Source organism: Pelmatolapia mariae, linkage group LG13, assembly GCF_036321145.2.
Source record: "Pelmatolapia mariae isolate MD_Pm_ZW linkage group LG13, Pm_UMD_F_2, whole genome shotgun sequence".
Lineage (NCBI taxonomy): Eukaryota > Metazoa > Chordata > Actinopteri > Cichliformes > Cichlidae > Pelmatolapia > Pelmatolapia mariae.
In genome coordinates, this window is record NC_086238.1 from 3442526 (window position 1) to 3460011 (window position 17486).

At 39.0% G+C, this 17486-nt stretch overlaps 1 protein-coding gene across 1 annotated transcript; it reads right to left on the reverse strand.

Annotated features, from left to right (window-relative positions):
• Nucleotides 1-9210: 9210 nt before the first annotated feature.
• fbxo5 (F-box protein 5) lies at nt 9211-12211 on the reverse strand. The gene is made up of 6 exons (XM_063491830.1): nt 12093-12211; nt 10988-11558; nt 10726-10896; nt 10475-10565; nt 9898-10119; nt 9211-9733 (listed from the first exon to the last, which is right to left on the reverse strand). The coding sequence occupies exons 2-6, from the start codon at nt 11539-11541 to the stop codon at nt 9479-9481; spliced, it is 1293 nt and encodes a 430-aa protein (XP_063347900.1). The 5' UTR covers nt 11542-11558; nt 12093-12211; the 3' UTR covers nt 9211-9478.
• Between the last annotated feature and the right edge of the window lie 5275 nt (nt 12212-17486).

A 17486-nucleotide genomic window follows, 5' to 3' on the forward strand; every position in this document is an offset into this window, starting at 1 on the left:
TTCAGTTGTGACTCACTTTGTTTACAGGTGTCAAAATGGCAGCAGATATTTGACTCATAAATGTCATAAGCAACGTTCTGCAGAGTAGACCCACATGCAACGATCTTATAATTAGAAGGTGCTACTTGTTGTGGGTGAAAAACTTAAATTACTTCGCTGATTCAGTAAAAGCAATCACCAATTTCAAACTGTGTTTGCACAGTGATGCTTTGAGCTAAATGCTCACAGTGATGACGTTGACATGCTGATGCTTAGCATGCCTTACCATTTTCACTACCGTAGCTGTCATCTTCTGCCACGTTGCCAACCAGAACTGCCTGCAGAGATCATAGAATTAGTTTTTCCTTTAGGAACACATGACAGGAAGTAAAGCAAAAAACATCAGAGATAATGAATTCATTCATTGTCCAGTGCAGTCTTGAAAAAAGACTACTGACATCTACTACTGATATCTGCTATACTCCGTTACAGCTACCAGTGTGGTCAGTTTACATACAGTCATCATGGGCATGAACCTTCAATGAATGAACAGTCCCAAATACCCAGCAAAATTTGTTTTGGAATGGATAAAGCACGCTAGGTTTATGGAATGTGCCAGGAAACCAGCTAGTTTAAAGGAAGTCTACCAGTTCTGCCCAGATGACTGGTAGACAGATAGAATTATGCCAGAAGCTTGTTGCTAAAAAAGTGTCTGGTTGAGATGTTGCTTGCTCAGGGACATTTAACCAAATATTAGTAGAGCGGTCTATAGTTCGGCCTACTGGTATACTTTAAACTACATGTGATTTAAAGTAAATCCAAAATAAATTCAAACCTCTTGCTTTTGAATTTCTTTAAAGAAGAAAAATTAATGCCACTGTAAATAGAAAAGTTCAAAAGATACACAGGTAACTATGTCCTCATTTAAGCATGGCAGTAGTGTATACCTTATATACTTTATACAAATATATACATAAAGTTTTTAAAGTGTGCATGGTTTTAAACACATGCATTAGCCTACACATCAATAGTGTGGGCATGTGTGTGTGTGTGTCTGTGATTACTGCCTGCTTTGTCGAGGGGCTTCACTCATTAACTATCATCACTGCTGATCTTAATGGACCAAAACAGAGTAAAAATAGACGGAGAGATAGGGCTGCAGCCTTTTAACACCGAGCACTGTGGGTGGGTGTATGCGTCCATCTGAATGTGTGCGCTTGCTAAAGCTCAACTGCTTCTTCTACGATTCTGCTGAAGACACACATGCATCCACAGAGTCATAAATCCAGCATACTGCTCAACTTAGCACCTTGTTGTTGTTTTTTTCTCTCAGCACTGTTCACTGATAACACAAGACTTGGTTGCAAACCTTTAGTAAGTTCATGTTCTCTCCACTTTGCTCATACAACAAACAGCAGAAATTATTTAATATCAGCTCGTTAGGTGAAAAGTCAGCTTTGCACACAAAACCTGGGTCAAACAGAAATGAAAGCCCTTTTGATATTTGTACAAGTCCATTTATCAGCTGCCCTGGAGCTTTTGAAATTAATTTTGCAGTCTAGTCTCACAGCAATTTTTGCAATGGTGGGTTTCACAAACTGTTTGCATGCGCAGACACATCTGCAAGGCTATCAAAAATGAAAAAAAAAACCAAAACAAAAAAAACAAAACAGATCCAGATGAAGTAAATTCCCTGTGGTATCCAATTTCTAATGTTTCCAGTGTTAATTCTCTGTCATCATGTTTAGTGTTAGTCTTCATGCAACAGCTTTACTTTTCTCATGTGCTTTTATTCATTTCACCCGCTTGTGTTTAGTATTTTCTCAATTCTCTAATGTGTGCCTCTTAAGATAAGATATCTTATCTTATCTTATCTTATCTTGTCTCCTCTGTCATCTGTCATCAGCTGCATTTTAGGAAGTGAGACAACCTTCAGCATGGCATACTGAGAAGGATTTTAGGGTCAGAGACAGGAGAGAAGAGGTTTACCAGAGGAAATATAATTGATGCAAAGGTGTATCCTTTGTGAGAATATTTTTTTTTAACCTTCTGTGTATAAAAGAGGTGTGACACTGTTTGAATATGCACCACTGTGAGAGGAGGATTCTTTAAATAACAAGTCCTTTCATATTCATAAGTTGTTTGCGTTATTTAAGGTCAAGGTTTAAGGTTCAGTTAAGTATTAAAAGCCAATGACATGCTGAAGTGCAGGCTTTTAGCTTTAATAATTGGACAGACTAAGATCATTTTAAATATAAGGACTGTTATTAACCCACTAACACCAGTGGGATTAGTGGGTTGAAGACTATAGGTTAAAAGCTTCCATGAAGTCCAGGATTGTATCGAGGCACAAATCTGGGGAAGAGTACAGAAAAATTTTGTCAGCATTTTACTCTATGTCTATCAAACCTGTTTTCTATCACACTTTCATGTTAAGGAATAGGAATCTAAGGGTGGCACAGTGGTTGGCGCTGTTGCCTTACAGCAAGAAGATCCTGTGTTCGATTTCAGGGCCAGAGTCTTTCTGTGTGGACTTTGCATGCGCTCCCTGTGTTTGTGTGGGTTCTCTCCGGGTACTCCATCTTCCTCCCGCAGTCCAAAGACATGCAGTTAGTGGGGATAGGTTAATTAGAAACTCAAAATTGCCCATAGGTGTGAGTGTGAATGGTTGTCTGACTCTCTGTATTAGCTGTGCGACAGACTGGCGGCCTGTCCAGGGTGTACCCTGCCTTTCGGCCTAAGACAGCTGGGATAGGCTCCAGCCTCCCCGCGACCCTGAGTAAGAGGCAGAGGATGGATGGATGATTAGAGGTAGGCAAGCATAAATTTTAAATATATTTTCAATAAACAGGTGCTGAAGCAGTCCAAAGGAAAATAAAGCCAATTAAAGGAAAGGCAACAGAATCCAGCGAGTCCAGGGAACACACAAAGGCAGCTTTAAGCATAAGGTAACAAAATTTAAAACACATAGCTGGGTAACACAAAGTACATATGAACCAAATCACTGATGACGAGGCAAAAAAAGTACAAATATATACATGAGACAAATAGCAATTAAAATAAAACAGGACGTGAAAGCGTAACTACATGGGGAGACAAATGCCATGTTCTAGGTACCTCGGAAGTCAGCTGTCAGAGCTTGGGAGTGACATCACTCATGCAAGAACTTAACAAAAGAGATTGACAAAAAAGGGTTAGATGGGGAACACTAAGAGAAAAAATAAACAAACAGAAACCGGAACTGAGAACTATACAAAGGAAAGCAATGAGCAAACTAAGCATCAAGCAGAACATATTTAAGAATAAACAGAACAGGAAAGTCCAAGCAATGATATGTACACACAGAAATTCTTACGGCTTTTCTTTTAAACAACTGAAATCTGATTAGATCTGATTCTATCACACTAGAACTTTCATTAAAACCCGTCTCCTATTTTTAGAACATTTACAATTACTTGGAATGGATGAGATCATTGTTGAACTGTACATCACCAGATTAAATCAGAACTGACAAGAGCACAAGCAGGCAGGCAGTCGCAAATTTTTAAAAAGGCGCACACAGACACACACACACACACACACACATACACACACACACACACACACACACACACACACACACAAGACCCCTGAACAACAGCTAAAGCCAGATTATCTAAACCCCTTAATTTAGGTGTAAATATGAAAGCCACCATGTATTCTAATAGCAACTGGTTGCGCAATTGTGTTTATTATTCAAGGCTGGATTACCAGCCAAGAAGAGCGTGCAGTTCCCCATGGGGCCAAGACCTGCAAGGCCCCAAAATATGTAAAACTAATGCACAATCGTGACTTGAATTATTAAGGATCTGTTTGCCTAATGTAGAGGGTCCCTGTGTTTATCTATAATATTATTTCTGTACACATTATACTTTGTACATGCACAATGATAAATAAATTTGAGCATTAAAAAAAAATCACAAGCTACATCACGGGTGGTAGGTAAGCAAACTGGAAAAGGCCACCATAGCTCATTTTGCCTCTGTGTTGCCCAGTGACTCAATCTGGTACATCGCTTGTTTCCCAAAGGATGATTTGGGTGTCCGGGCTGCCTTTGTCATCGAAATAAATGTGTTTATCATGAGACTTGGTAAGTACAGACATACAATAAATTATTGTCTCAATACAACAGCTAGAGCTGCTTAAAGGGTACAGGATAAATATTTCCCACGAAAACATATAAAACATATGAAGCTGGATGTTTCTCAAAGGGAGATGGCAAACTTTCTCTCATGGATTAAGGTTACAAAACATTTGAGCCTGCTTGCAGCACAGCAGTGAACTTGGTTTGTTTGTTGTGCTCCATTCTTGATTCACTTCCTGTTTCATTCTTGCTGTGCTGGAGGCGCTCGAATGACAGCTTAATTTCAGGGCTTTTACAGTTCAACTTTGGTGACACATGGCCAATTGACCTGTGGAAGTCACTGCACATCAGGATCATCAACCTGAAAAGCACACAGCTCACATGGTCCGGATGTTGCCTTGACATACACCAACCCCCGCACCCTCTGTCCTTGGGCTAAAATGAGCTATTTATGCAAAAAAGCAGAAAAATAGTGAACTTCAAAAGAGGCAGATAAAACACCAAAAATAGTGACAGGAGAAACTCAAGAGGGATGACGGCAGAAATAAAGACATGGATTTCACCATGTGGTGACGCTTTATGTCATCAGGAGGCTTCAGGTCCAAACCTGCACGCTGTGATTAAGTAGCCATGGTGTCTGCTAAACACCTGTTTATTAACACACATAGTAAACCACACACACACAGGTGGAAGACGAGCCTAATGACTTTTACAATAAGCAGCATCAGGTCTGATTGTGTTGGAGATGTGTCTCGCTGCGGCAGGCGATCAATAAACCCGCGGGATAAATGAGCCTCGGTTGCAGGGGGAGCAAAAGGCCACAGCACAGATTAATCACCAGCCGCTGCAACAGCTCCATCAGCAGCTCTCACGTTTTACAAAATCGTCCATTTAGTTCCATCATCATGACATTTTCTTACATGTCAGGCGTACAGCTGCTGCTTTTCTCTCTACCAGCACATCTGTGGCTCCTCAGTTACTTTCAAGCCAAATCACTGTCTTTGCATTTGGTCATTTGTGTTCATTTGGCTTACAAATGTGTTGGAAAAAGAAGACTCGTTTTATTTTAATATGTAAAAATAAATATTACTGGCTCATTCATTTGTTAAGCAAACATATTTCATTAGGGTCTGCGACTTCCAGAGTGGCACCTTCCATAACTCAAATTATCAGAGATCAAATTGCGGCGAGATAATATTTTTAAAATACCTCAAGTATATTTCTTACATTTTTCTCTGTAAGCTTACACGAATATAAAACACGTCAGTATGGCTCTGATTAAAACTGTGAGGTTCCTAAACAAAAAACAAGAATCAGGCCAGTCCAGTGTTTTCAGTTTTCATGCCAAGATAAGCAACCTGTTTGTTTTCAGTATAAAACTGTTTCATTATATAGGATGGACACTTATTGGTTCATTGTAAAGTTCATTTTGCACTGGCTGACATTAATAGTCATATATCCCAAAAGAACCCAGAACAATAGTCATAAAATGCAACAATCGCCTTTGCTTTTGATTTAAAAGAGCCAATGTTTTTGTCTCCACTGACAGCGTTCGGGCCTGGTGGCTCATCTTAAATTTGGACACAATAACAGGCTTCAGGCGTAACTAATAAAATCAATAAGGATGATTTTGTTGAGTCCTAAACACTGGAAATAAGACAGCAAATGCAAAACTTCTAGGTACTCTAGTTGGCCTATCCTCCCGAGAACAGAGGAAAAAAGAATCTTCACATTGAACTTTTTTTGTGATTTCCTTCCTCTTTGGAGCTAAAAGAGGCTACCCAAACACATGCGATATCAATGGAAAGCCCCGGATGTCCTCTATTTAATACATCAGGACTTAGTAGGATAGCTCAAATAAGTCAAAAGATATAGACCAAAAACAAACGGCCTTTACAGAGGACATTAATGGATAGGCTGGTTCTCAGGAGGCTAATGTTAAGATTAATGTTGTTTTTTTTTTTCTTTTAGGTTTCTCACATTACATGTCCACACGGATTTTTGAAATGTGTTTTTTTTACGAGGCCAAAATCAAAGAAACTTAACTGCAAACCTTAAATGTACACCAGCTATTTCACAGTGACCTCTGACAAGCGCACATCTGTAGTGCATCGAGGTTTTTCTGAGAACCACATCACAGCTCCATCTTGCTAAACAGAAATCATTTCCATGCAAGAGCTAAATGAATGCTGGCTTATGTTTTTATGCGTCATCCCAACAAACCACACACACACACACACGCACACACACAGCAAGTCAGCGAAAAGCGAGCGAGGTATAGATAAAGAGAGGGAGAGAGAAAGAGGTGAGAGACAAATGGGCTGTTCTCCAAATGTCAGAGGCAATCATGTAATGTCAGTGATGCTATTTGCGGCTTCATAACTCTTCTAAACAAACGATGACTGATGCAAGCAAAGATTTTTAAGAGGAAACTGAAGACAGATATTTTCATTCCAGGAGGAACTTTTCAAATGCTTGTGAGGGTTTATTTTAAAAGCAGATTTTCCAAGAGCACAAGGTCAGACTCTCAGGGATGGAAAAAAATGCATTTAAATGCTAATGTTAAACTGGCACTTCAGGTTTTGCAGGCACTTTATCCAAAAGCAGAACTGAGTTTATGATGGGTATTGGAAAATTATTAATATAATAACTTTGATAAATGTAACACACTTCAAAAACTTTTGTCCAGAATCTCCAATCCTTTTGTAAAGCATTAAAAACTGGGGTGTTCACGAGATACCCATGAATGCCACAGCAAGGGCTTCCTCAGGTTCACTGTGGTGTTATTAAGACCTCATTGAACATCATGTAACACTCCTACATGAGCACACAACCCCAAATTATTATGGTGGAACACCGCTGAGGAAAATGTAGTCAAGGATCTTCCCCAGCGTAACAATATGTAGCAGAAAATGTATGGATGCTTGAAAGCATCACCTCCCTCACTAACTACATGTTAAGCCCTTCAGCAAAGAAAGGTGCACATTAATCTTCAGTGGTGATTCACCACTGAAGATTAATGTGCACATGAGAGTTGCATGAGAGTCGCATCTTTGCTGAAGCTTGGAGGAAATGCGCCTCCAAGGCAGCTCCTTTATGAGGTGATCAAGGAGCCAGGTGGGGCCTTGAGTTTCACAGGACTGTGGCTATACGATGATCGTACAGCAAGATAAAGAAGATTAACACAGGTGAACGAAAATAATTTATTTTGAATCTTCACTGTAATAAAAGGATGTTGGACCATGAAATTTTGAGGAAAATTATGTAAATATGTGATTAATGTCAACACTCCCCTCTGGCCTGAATTTGCAAGACTGGGTCCAGTGCTGTACTCATGAGTATAAAGACAGCAAGAGGAAGCGAAAACTGTACTTTTTCATGTTTGTCCTAAGCATGAGTCACCATGCTAGCCTGCCACAATGAATTCACTTTTTAAAGTACTATTTATTTAGTTTTTTTCCCCAAAAACTGACCCTGTGTAAGAAGATGTACATGGTAGGTATATACACTACAGGTACACCTCATAAAACATGAGACCGGATTGTACATTTTCTGGGCGTAAATGTGTTTTTTTCTTTTAATACTCTGTAAAATAGACTCTCCATAATTCATCTGTTTTATTTAAACAGTGTTAACATAAATCCGTACAAGCATACATGACCAGTTATCCTATAATCCACAGTATCTTGCAGAAAGATACTGCAAGATCACTTCAGTTCATTTAAATGTCCTGTATTTTCCAAGTGAAGAGCAAAATAACAGTCAAATTTCATAAGTTGACAAATGGTCAAAAAAAAAATACAGAAAAGCTTAACTTTCCTTTTGAATTAGTCTGTGTGTCTGTATATGGGATTTTTATCTTTTAGGTAAAATTGCCTGTTTATGTGATTTCCCGGACCTTTCCTCATAGTTTGTTGCTGTTTATACAGCTTGAAATGCTTTTACAATCAGGCTTTAATTCATCGTATTTAAAGAAATTTAATATTTCACAAGAGAGCTTTGGAACTGAGAGGCTTTTTTCATTTAAGTCATAGTCACAGTTATAGATTACTTCAGTGGACAGGAGATGGAGAGGTAGCAAGCAACACTGCCCTCTGCTGTAATAAAAGCTGGCAAATAGAATTGAAAACAAATTGTTCACATCTGATGTATAAAACGTGGCCATTGGGGCTGCATATTGATTACAGCGGCTCTGTGGGAAATTATTAAAAAGAGAAATATTTTGAATACTTAGGAGCTTTAAATGCAGTAGTTGGTGTTATACTCAAAGTTTTTCTGAGGTTTCTGCAATCCAGCCTGAAAGTAGTCATCAAGCATTAAAGTTTAATAGTCATATTATTTAGTATTACATGTTTAAAAAAATCTTGTAGTATAGTATTAACCCAATAAGGTGCTTTGTTTACAGGCTGCATGTTTGTCATTTCAGAGTTTGAGAAAGTAGAAAAGGAGAAAGAGCCTTCAGCCATCAAACCACTTGTGTGGAAACAGCTCCCAGTTTTGATCAGGGAACAGACCATCTGCACTTTTAAGTGAACGCTTCACTTTCCTTTTTGATAAAAGCAGGATCAGGAGACCTTAAACCACTATCCTTTAGTTATGTTGCTGTAGGATTTCAGAGCAGAGCAGAGCTTTTCCTTTCATGCTTGCCATTAATTTAAATGCCGCTACTGTCTTCTATAGGTAATGAAACAGGCTAAGCTGAATTGGTACCATATAAATAAAACCGACTTAAGTATCACTTAAACTAAACTGCGAAAATTTAAATTTTGATTTAGCAGTTTAAATATACAGAATTCAAACTTCAAAGCAGTGTTAAACTGATGGCAAAGGCACATCACTTCTTATTGCAAACTAAACTGATGAGTGCAGAAGCTTTATTCAGCTTCCCTGAGATAAATGTTGTGTTTTTAAAAATAAGTAGAATAACACAAGGTAAGGTTTTAAAGAAACATGTATTTAGAGGAAATGAAGTACAATACAATAAACTTTAATACTTATTCATATTTCCTGAGTATCAAAAATTTATTTAAAACTACTAAACAATTTACATTATCTAAAAGTTACAATATATTTACATACATTTCATTTAAAATAAAATAAGTCTTTATTTTGTTTTTGGCATCGACTTCTCACAATCAGGTTATATTTTGTGTTCGGTTGTGTCAGTCGTTCTTTGAGTGTTTCACTCAGGGTTGACTTCCGTATACAGGTTTTAGGAAAAATACATGCAGTGAAGACATTTTCAGGTCGAGCTTATATAAAAACTTCCACTCTTGTCCGAAGTTTGGACAGTGCTAGTGGAAACACTAACGGCTCAGAGGTTAGCTGCGTTTTAAAAAATAAAATAAATCTGAATAAAATTCCACAAAGCTTCCGTCACAGTCGCCTGACGTTCCTCTTGCTGCGAGCGCTCCCCGGTAGGAGCGGTGATGTCTTAGAGAAGTTGGCTCGGGGAGTCACGGTTCTGCAGGGGGTCGAGCCGTGGAAAGACTCCTGACAGCGAGTGCAGAAGGTGAAGAGACAACTAAGGCGAGTGCACGTAGCTTTCTGAACCTCATTCAGATGTGTCGCTGGTGAGCCGCAGCGTTTGCAGGCACGAAGAGACTCGTGTTGCTTCAGAGTGCTGGCAGCCTGGAGATAGAAAGAATGAAACATGGTGGTTTGTTAAAAACAAGGCCATAAGGAACATTTATGCATTTCCTACAGTGAAAACATCATTTGGAAAATTAATCTTGGCCATCAGGTTGTTTTTCAGTTCTGTTGCATCAGAGTGAATTGTTGAAAACGATGCTCACCTGGATGTACTCGTTGAAGCGTGAGCATCGGGAGGTGGGTGTGCTGCCCCTCTGAGAGGCAGCAGCCCGTCTGGTGGTCATGCAGCTGGGGGTGGACGAGGAGGATGATGAAGATGGAGTCTTTGAGGAAGCCATGGTCTGCATGCAGGACAGCACCATCCTGGAGACGGCCACATCTCTTGTCAAACCAATACCCCTCTGTCTCAGAGAGTTTCTTGATTCCTAAAAATGAATTAATCAAATAGATTAGAACATTTGCAGCTTTAGCAGTATACTGTTATTCATATTGTTGCAAGAAAAACAAAATAAAGACTCGAAACTAAATATTCTTATTCAGGTTGCCTTATAGAAAGAATGACATGAATTGTGAATGCGCCATCCTTTCTTATAGCTCTAACGACCACCCGTTACATGTTTTCCTTACATGTACAGCTGTTCTTTTAAATAACTTGTAAGAAGACCTGTATGGTAGGTTGTGGTCTTTCTTACGATGTAACTACTTGATAAGAATCACACTGATGGCCTGAAGCACAAAAGCATTGTCTGAATCAGTGTCATGTTGCGCGAGTTTCCTCACCCCGAGTTCCTGCTCAGCTCGCTGACACCGCCTTAGAGCTGCTGTATCTTCGCAGATGATTTTCATCCAAGTCCTGCTCACTGTCTTACAACTGTGAAGTTAAAAAAGGAAAAGTAACATGCGATTAATAAGAGCACAAAATTAACAGTTACAAAGATTCAAAAATTAATTCTGATATCATCTAAATTCAAATTTCCTTACTGCCAAATACATTTATCCAGATAGGACAAAGTGAAGGGTTTGTAGCTTACCTAATGAGGTCCAAGTCTTCCAGAAAGGCCAGGATCTTTGTCAGGATACATCTCATGTTTCTGGCCAGCAGAGACTGAAAGATATCGATGTACTCCAAGCCCATCTGACGTCCAATCACCCGATCCAAAAGAAAATTCTCTGCAACTTTTGTGACAATGCTCCAGTCGTACCTAACACGCACAGAAAGACAACATTTCATAGCTGCCCAAGTGTAAACCAATCCAGATGAACACCCAGTCAAACGAGATGTCAAAATCTTACCTCTTATTCTTCTCATAGCTCTTAGCAAGTTCTTCACACACAACCCGCTGGAAGTTCAGTACAGGCAGGTGCCTGTCGCTGTGATGGCCGGATGGGGTGGACGACGAGTATACTGCAGTTCTCCTCTGGGGACGAACCACAGGAGTGCAGACTGCCTCCAGTTGAATAGGGGTGCTCCTTACTTGACATTTGGAAGGAGAATTATGTGGTATTCCTTGATTTATAGCAGTAGACGACACTACTGTGGGCTTTCCCAGGATGTGGTCATCCTCTTCGTTCTCATGGTGATATTCAATCCGACTGTTTTGCAGAGACAGATAACCACTGTCCTCAAACTCCAGAGTCCTGTCATGCACTATGCCAGTGCTGTTTTCCTTGTCGTGGATTGCACTGGTGTTGTTCTTGGGAGAGAACAACACTGTGGTCACCTTTACGGGGGAACACTGAGGTGTCATGGGGATGGGCTCTTTCACTGGGGAAGCTTTGGCCTTCACGGCAGAGGCTCTTGGAGATTCGCGCGCGGCAAACTTCATGATTCCGTTAGAATGAGACATATGCACTTTGCAGATTTCTAAGTACAGGAGAGAAATAACAAGATTGTGTTAAGTTAGGTTTTACGGTGTCCACGGGACTGAATGCAACACAGCTTCCCAAATGCAAGCTAACCAGGCCACATTAAACATCAAATTTAACCTATGAGTGGCTAGACAGGGAATAAAGCTATAATATAAACACTGTTGTTTAAAAGGGGACATAAAGGTTGGAAACTTTTCAATAAGATAGTTTTCCAAAGTCTTGATTTTGGCGCGATGCAAATTTGGCGGAAATGTAGCGATGACGTGAAGCTACTCGGTTTTCGCCCATTTATGGTGTCTTTGGTCAAACGTATGTCAAATAACATGAACTGGACATTAATGAGAGTGTGGTGGGCGTTAAATAAAATTATGTAATACTACCGAGCTACATTTGCGTGGTCTTAGATCATAATATGGTAAGTAGTTTGCAACTAAGAAGCTACTTACGACAAACTCCTCATACCGCGAGCAGAATAACATTCCGCTAAAGAGCTGTTAAAGGTTTAGAAAAGGTACGTAACTCCTCTTACCTTACTGTTATATCGTTATCCACAGAAGAGTCCTTTTAGCAGGTCAAGTATCTTTTCGACTGTCGCCCGCTCTTCCCAGATTAAATACTCCTCAACTGAAAATCCGCCAGTTGCAGCCACTCTTTTGAAATCGGTGCGCAAATGGCGCAAACCAATCACAGTACAAGGGGAGGTTGTCTCTTTAAAACGTCAACAAATGAAAGCTGGCTTCAGTTTCGGTGACGTCACCACGCAGTGAACGTGTTCCCACTGCAAAACTGTCGTGAAAAAAACATGGCCTTTCTAAGCGCCATTCAGCGTTTGAAGCTAATGTAAAAAGATATATCTCACGCACCTAAACGTAAGAAGTTTCTAAACGTTAGCCGATTTGAAAATCGTGGCATCCTCCGGAACTTAGCATATTTTGCAGACCGCAAATGTGCAAAAAACAAAATAATATTTCCAAATCCTATATTTTGAATATGGCACTTCATTCTACATCATGGTACACGCGAAATAAGCCTTTTAACCTCCTAGGACCTGGCGTCCACATATGTCAGGCGTGTCCAAAGTCCGGCCCGCGGGCCAATTGCGGCCCGCGGTCCAGTTTCAATTGGCCCGCAAGTAATTTTATAAATAGAATAGAATATGGCCCGCACTTCAACTTTTTCTTGAATGTATTGCACTTCTTAGTTTTAACACCAGGGGGAGCTGCTGTTGATCAAGGCAGTTGCTCCACCAAAAAGGACAATCACAGAAGAAATTTACCCCCAAGTTACTAAACATGGCCAAAACCAAAGAAGCGAAAGATAGAAAGTGAATGCAGAAAATTTCAGACAAGGTGGGAGAGTGAATATTTCTTCAAAGAATTCAAGGGGAAGTGTGTCTGTTTGATCTGCAATGAAACTGTGGCCGTTATGAAAGAGTATAATGCACGACGTCATTATTAAACCAAACATCAGGCCTATGCATCCTACACTGGTGCTGAGCCAGAGCAGAAATTAAAGCAAATGCTAGCTCTCCTGCGGGGTCAGCAACAGTATTTTTTTTCGTGCTCAAATTGTCCAGGAAAAGGCTCCAATAGCCAGCTATGAGGTCGCCCAACTCATCGCAAGACATGGCAAGCCTTTTTCAGATGGAGACCTCATAAAACACGGCCTCGTTAAAGTCACCGAAATAATGTGCCCGGAAACAGTGCAGGACTTCAACAACGTCAGCATGTCCAGAAGTACAGTTGTGCGACGCATTGAAGACTCGTCAGCCAACATTAAACTGCAGCTGTGTGATAAAGCTGTGCTTTTGATTTTTACTCCATCGCATGCGATGAGAGCGCTGATGCCACAGACACCGCACAGCTGCTAATTTCTTTGCGGGGAGTGGACGAGAGCACGAGCGCTTTAGGTGAGTAAAAATATATTCCACAGTACCCGTGTGTTAATGTGCAGGTACACATGCTTCAAATATCAATAATGCGCATCAATTCTGTCACTACCCTGCTTTTGCGCACCGCTTTCTTATATGCGTTTTTCTTGTTAACACACAGAGTACACACCGCTGTGCACAGCGCACGCACACGCAAAGTCAGCTGATCTCATCTGATGCAGATCTGCTCCTTGATCAAGTGACATTTGTCCGGATTTTTGGCACGAGTGGCGTACGATCAGCACCGCAGCTGGATGGTCCGATTTACATACCCAGCGCAGCTGATACTCACCAGAATAATTTACTAAAATTATATGCACTCCTGTTATTAAGTCCAGTTCAGTCTGTTAATGGTGATAATCGTTTCAAACTAACGTGTGATAGGTGTGTTGCTAAGCCTAATAACTTAAATAACAAACTTGAAATTTACCCGTCCCATTTTCCCCTTTATTGTTTTTTCTCTGTGCTGTAAATCTTCTGTCTAAGAAGAAATCCGAGGCTGCTGTTCTGAGAATGAGCTACCAAAGCTTTTTCTGAATAAACCAATAAAGATCCATTTATGGAAAACTGTGATGAAGGCAGTTTTGTCTTTAATTATATTCAACAATATAACACATTTGACCACTTTTAAGTGATTTTTAATACAGTAAAGTTAAGGTTATATACCTAATTTCTAGTAAGTGGCCCGGCCCCTCCTATATTTTTATGTATGTGGCCCTCAGCGAAAAAAGTTTGGACACCCCTGACATATGTGGACATCACATTTTGGGTTATTTAGACCAAAATACTGAATTTTGCTCTACAAGGGCCTGATATCCACTTACGAGGACATTATACTGCTATAGTTTTATCAAAATTTTAAACGAATATCCTCATATGTGGGTCTTATTTTTCTTAAAAACAAAAATAAGGTAAAAAATAAAATTAAAAAAAATCTGGTAATTCTTTGTTTTTACATTCATCGGGCCCCAATGTGACCAAATATCAAAGAGAAATTAAAAATGCATGCCGTGGAAGAGTTCGGGTCTTAGAGGAGGTTAAAGTCTTTTTTTTTTAAAGTTGGTATGTTCGGAATCTAATGCAGCTTGAAATTAGAGTTACTATTGAATAATTCTGTGTTGTTAACACTGGAAAAAATAAAATTCTGCATGCACTAATTAGGATATTTTGGGTGAAAATCGATACTACTGTTTAAATAGAATTTATTAAAGAATTTATAGAATTTATTATTAAAAATCTTTAACACACAGCCTTTAACCAATTAGGCATACGATGAACATCAGCCATTGTTTGGTAAATACTGGTAAATTCAATTACCAATTAATTATTTGCAGGGTTTCTGAAAAGTTTGAAAGGCCCACGGATGTTTAATAAGTGTACCTGATTAATATTTATGACTGAAACAAACACTCCCGTTTCAGGATGCTTCAAACATTTAAATGGAAACAACAATTTTCATCACTGGGTTTTATTGAGCCTGTTCTTACATGGAAAACATGAATAAGAGACTCTTTCCCCAATTCTGCCATGATCCCCACTGCTTGACAAACAAAAGCTCTACAATGCAGATAATGTGCAGGATGGTTAAGTTCACACCCTGCCTGGAATGTGTTAAGTAGCTTTTTCGCTGAAACCAGTGGGGGAAGCTGGGGGATGTAATGTAGGTTTATTTCCAGACAGTATCTCAGCTTTTATCTCTAACACTTTTCTGTTATTTAAGTCATAAAAAACATCATCAGGATCTCTGTATAATTTAATATTTACAGGACAGTGAAATGGGAATTGTTGATCAACTGGGAGAAAACATGAGAGAGGGTCACTGAAGATGTATGTGAGGGTTCATTTTGCATACTGGAGTCCACTCTGATAAGTTTAGTCTCTTGATCCTGTTGTCAAACTCTAATTTACAAGTTTAGTCGTTCTGGTTGAAAGCTGTCACAGATACATTTCAAAGCAGCTTAAAGTCAATAAAATGCTCAGGTGACCGAATCGTTTTTGTAAAAGCCACAAAGGCCATTCTTTGCTATTTAGCTTACAGTTTCTGCAAGCTAAATGTGTATATGTAGTAATGTTATTTAACAGTCTGTTGTATACGACTTTAAACTTTAAAAGCAGTAATATTTTCCATTAAATTTCACATAAGGAAACTGTGTGCTATTTTTCCTGGTGTCTATTTCAAGCACTGAGCAATCTACTATGGGCCAGAGCAAGCAGTAATGCAAAGTATGTACCAAGCAAAATGATGTGTTTGTATTGATGCTGATATTAGAGAGTTTTGTTCATGCATGTGTGCCGATGAATTATTGTTTATATGCACATACATTCCCAGATTTAAGACAGAACACAGTGAAATACCTGCACCCCAGACCACATATGGTCCCTGCTCATCCTCTTGATTGCCAGTTACTTCCAGTATAATATGGGTTTCAGCATTATATTCAAGTGACATGTTAATTTATCCTAATGATTCACACCATGCCCAAGCAGTGGAGGGGTCTACAATTCACATGCAATATCATTGACTCCAAATGCCATGAGAGGCCACTCGAAACCCCCCACCCCCACAGTTAATTAAAAACAAAGTAGCCTTGTTAATTAGTAGCAGCAAGATTATGCAAGACTGATTAGTATAATTATATATGGAAAGGATATGTTTATCTTGGGGGTCAGGGATTTATTAACATTACACATTTGCACATCCAATAGGCTAAATTCATTCAAATGTATTTCTAAAATATAATTTATGACAACATATCTGATATTTGTCTTTTCCTTGTCTGTTCAAGTAGCATTTACAGTGTGGATTTTGTTGACAAGTTCATCAAGGATGGGAAACTTACTGAATTTAGTATTCATTTATATCATTAGCTCAAAGAAGAAGATGTGCTCATATCTAAGGTTAGTTTCAATAAGTTTGGTCAAAGAATAACAGGGGGGTCATTCCATCTTAAATTCTTTTTTTAGAAGTCTAAGGAGATTGGAAAGAAACAAATTGGACTTCTTTAAGTTACATGAAGACGGTTCACCTCTCATCTGAGAGGCTTCTTCAGTTGTGACAGTTTCTGAAGGGTAAATAGTTATATCCTTCAGAAATGGGTAATAAACATGTTGAATGACATGAAATTCTTAGTCACAAATATGAAGAAAATGCCATTTTTATTCAACTTTCATGCCGGTTTGGGAATATATGATAAATTATACCATAAAAAACCAAAAACATCAGTATGTAGTCTAATTTGAATTAGACTATCTCTTCCAAGTTAACAAATTGGTAGTCAAAAATTAGAAGTAAATATGAAATTACTGTCAAACTGAAGCTGGAAGCATAATGAAATCAGAAGAGGTTAAAAAAAAAGGTCAAGTTACTACAGTAAACTTGCAAGCTTATGGCTAAATAGTTGAGTAGAGCTACTGTGACTGTGCATGGGAACAGCGTTATTATTATTATCATTATTGTTGTTGTTATTGTTGCTGTTGTTATTGTTTACCACAATTTCAGATCATGGGTGGTAATCAATGTTCCCTCTAATTTTTCACGTGTATGAGCGAACACACAAACTCCCTGAGCGATCCCTTGGACCACTGTGAGCGACATCAGACGTGTGCACTGTGGTCACGCCAGCATCGAATCCATCCAAGTTACATAGTTTATTAAAATAATCAAATTACAGCGTTTACATTTACGTTAGACTACTTTTAATTAACTGCTTTAGCCCACTTACAATTAAAATAAAAAAAATCTTGTTCATGACCTGTGTAGTATGTTAACACTATTGGAAGTAAAATAACTTGAACTCCAATTTCGAAAACACAACTTTCTTTCTTTTTAAATTTTTTTTATAAAGCTCTGACTTGTATTATGAGTATGAGTCTGTGGTCTGGGAGAGAGTCCTGTAACTCTCTGTCTGCAAAATACAGTATATAATGACCAATGTTGGGCAATTAATTATATAGTTACTTCTTCAAAAAACTAACTCAGTTTGGCAAACAACA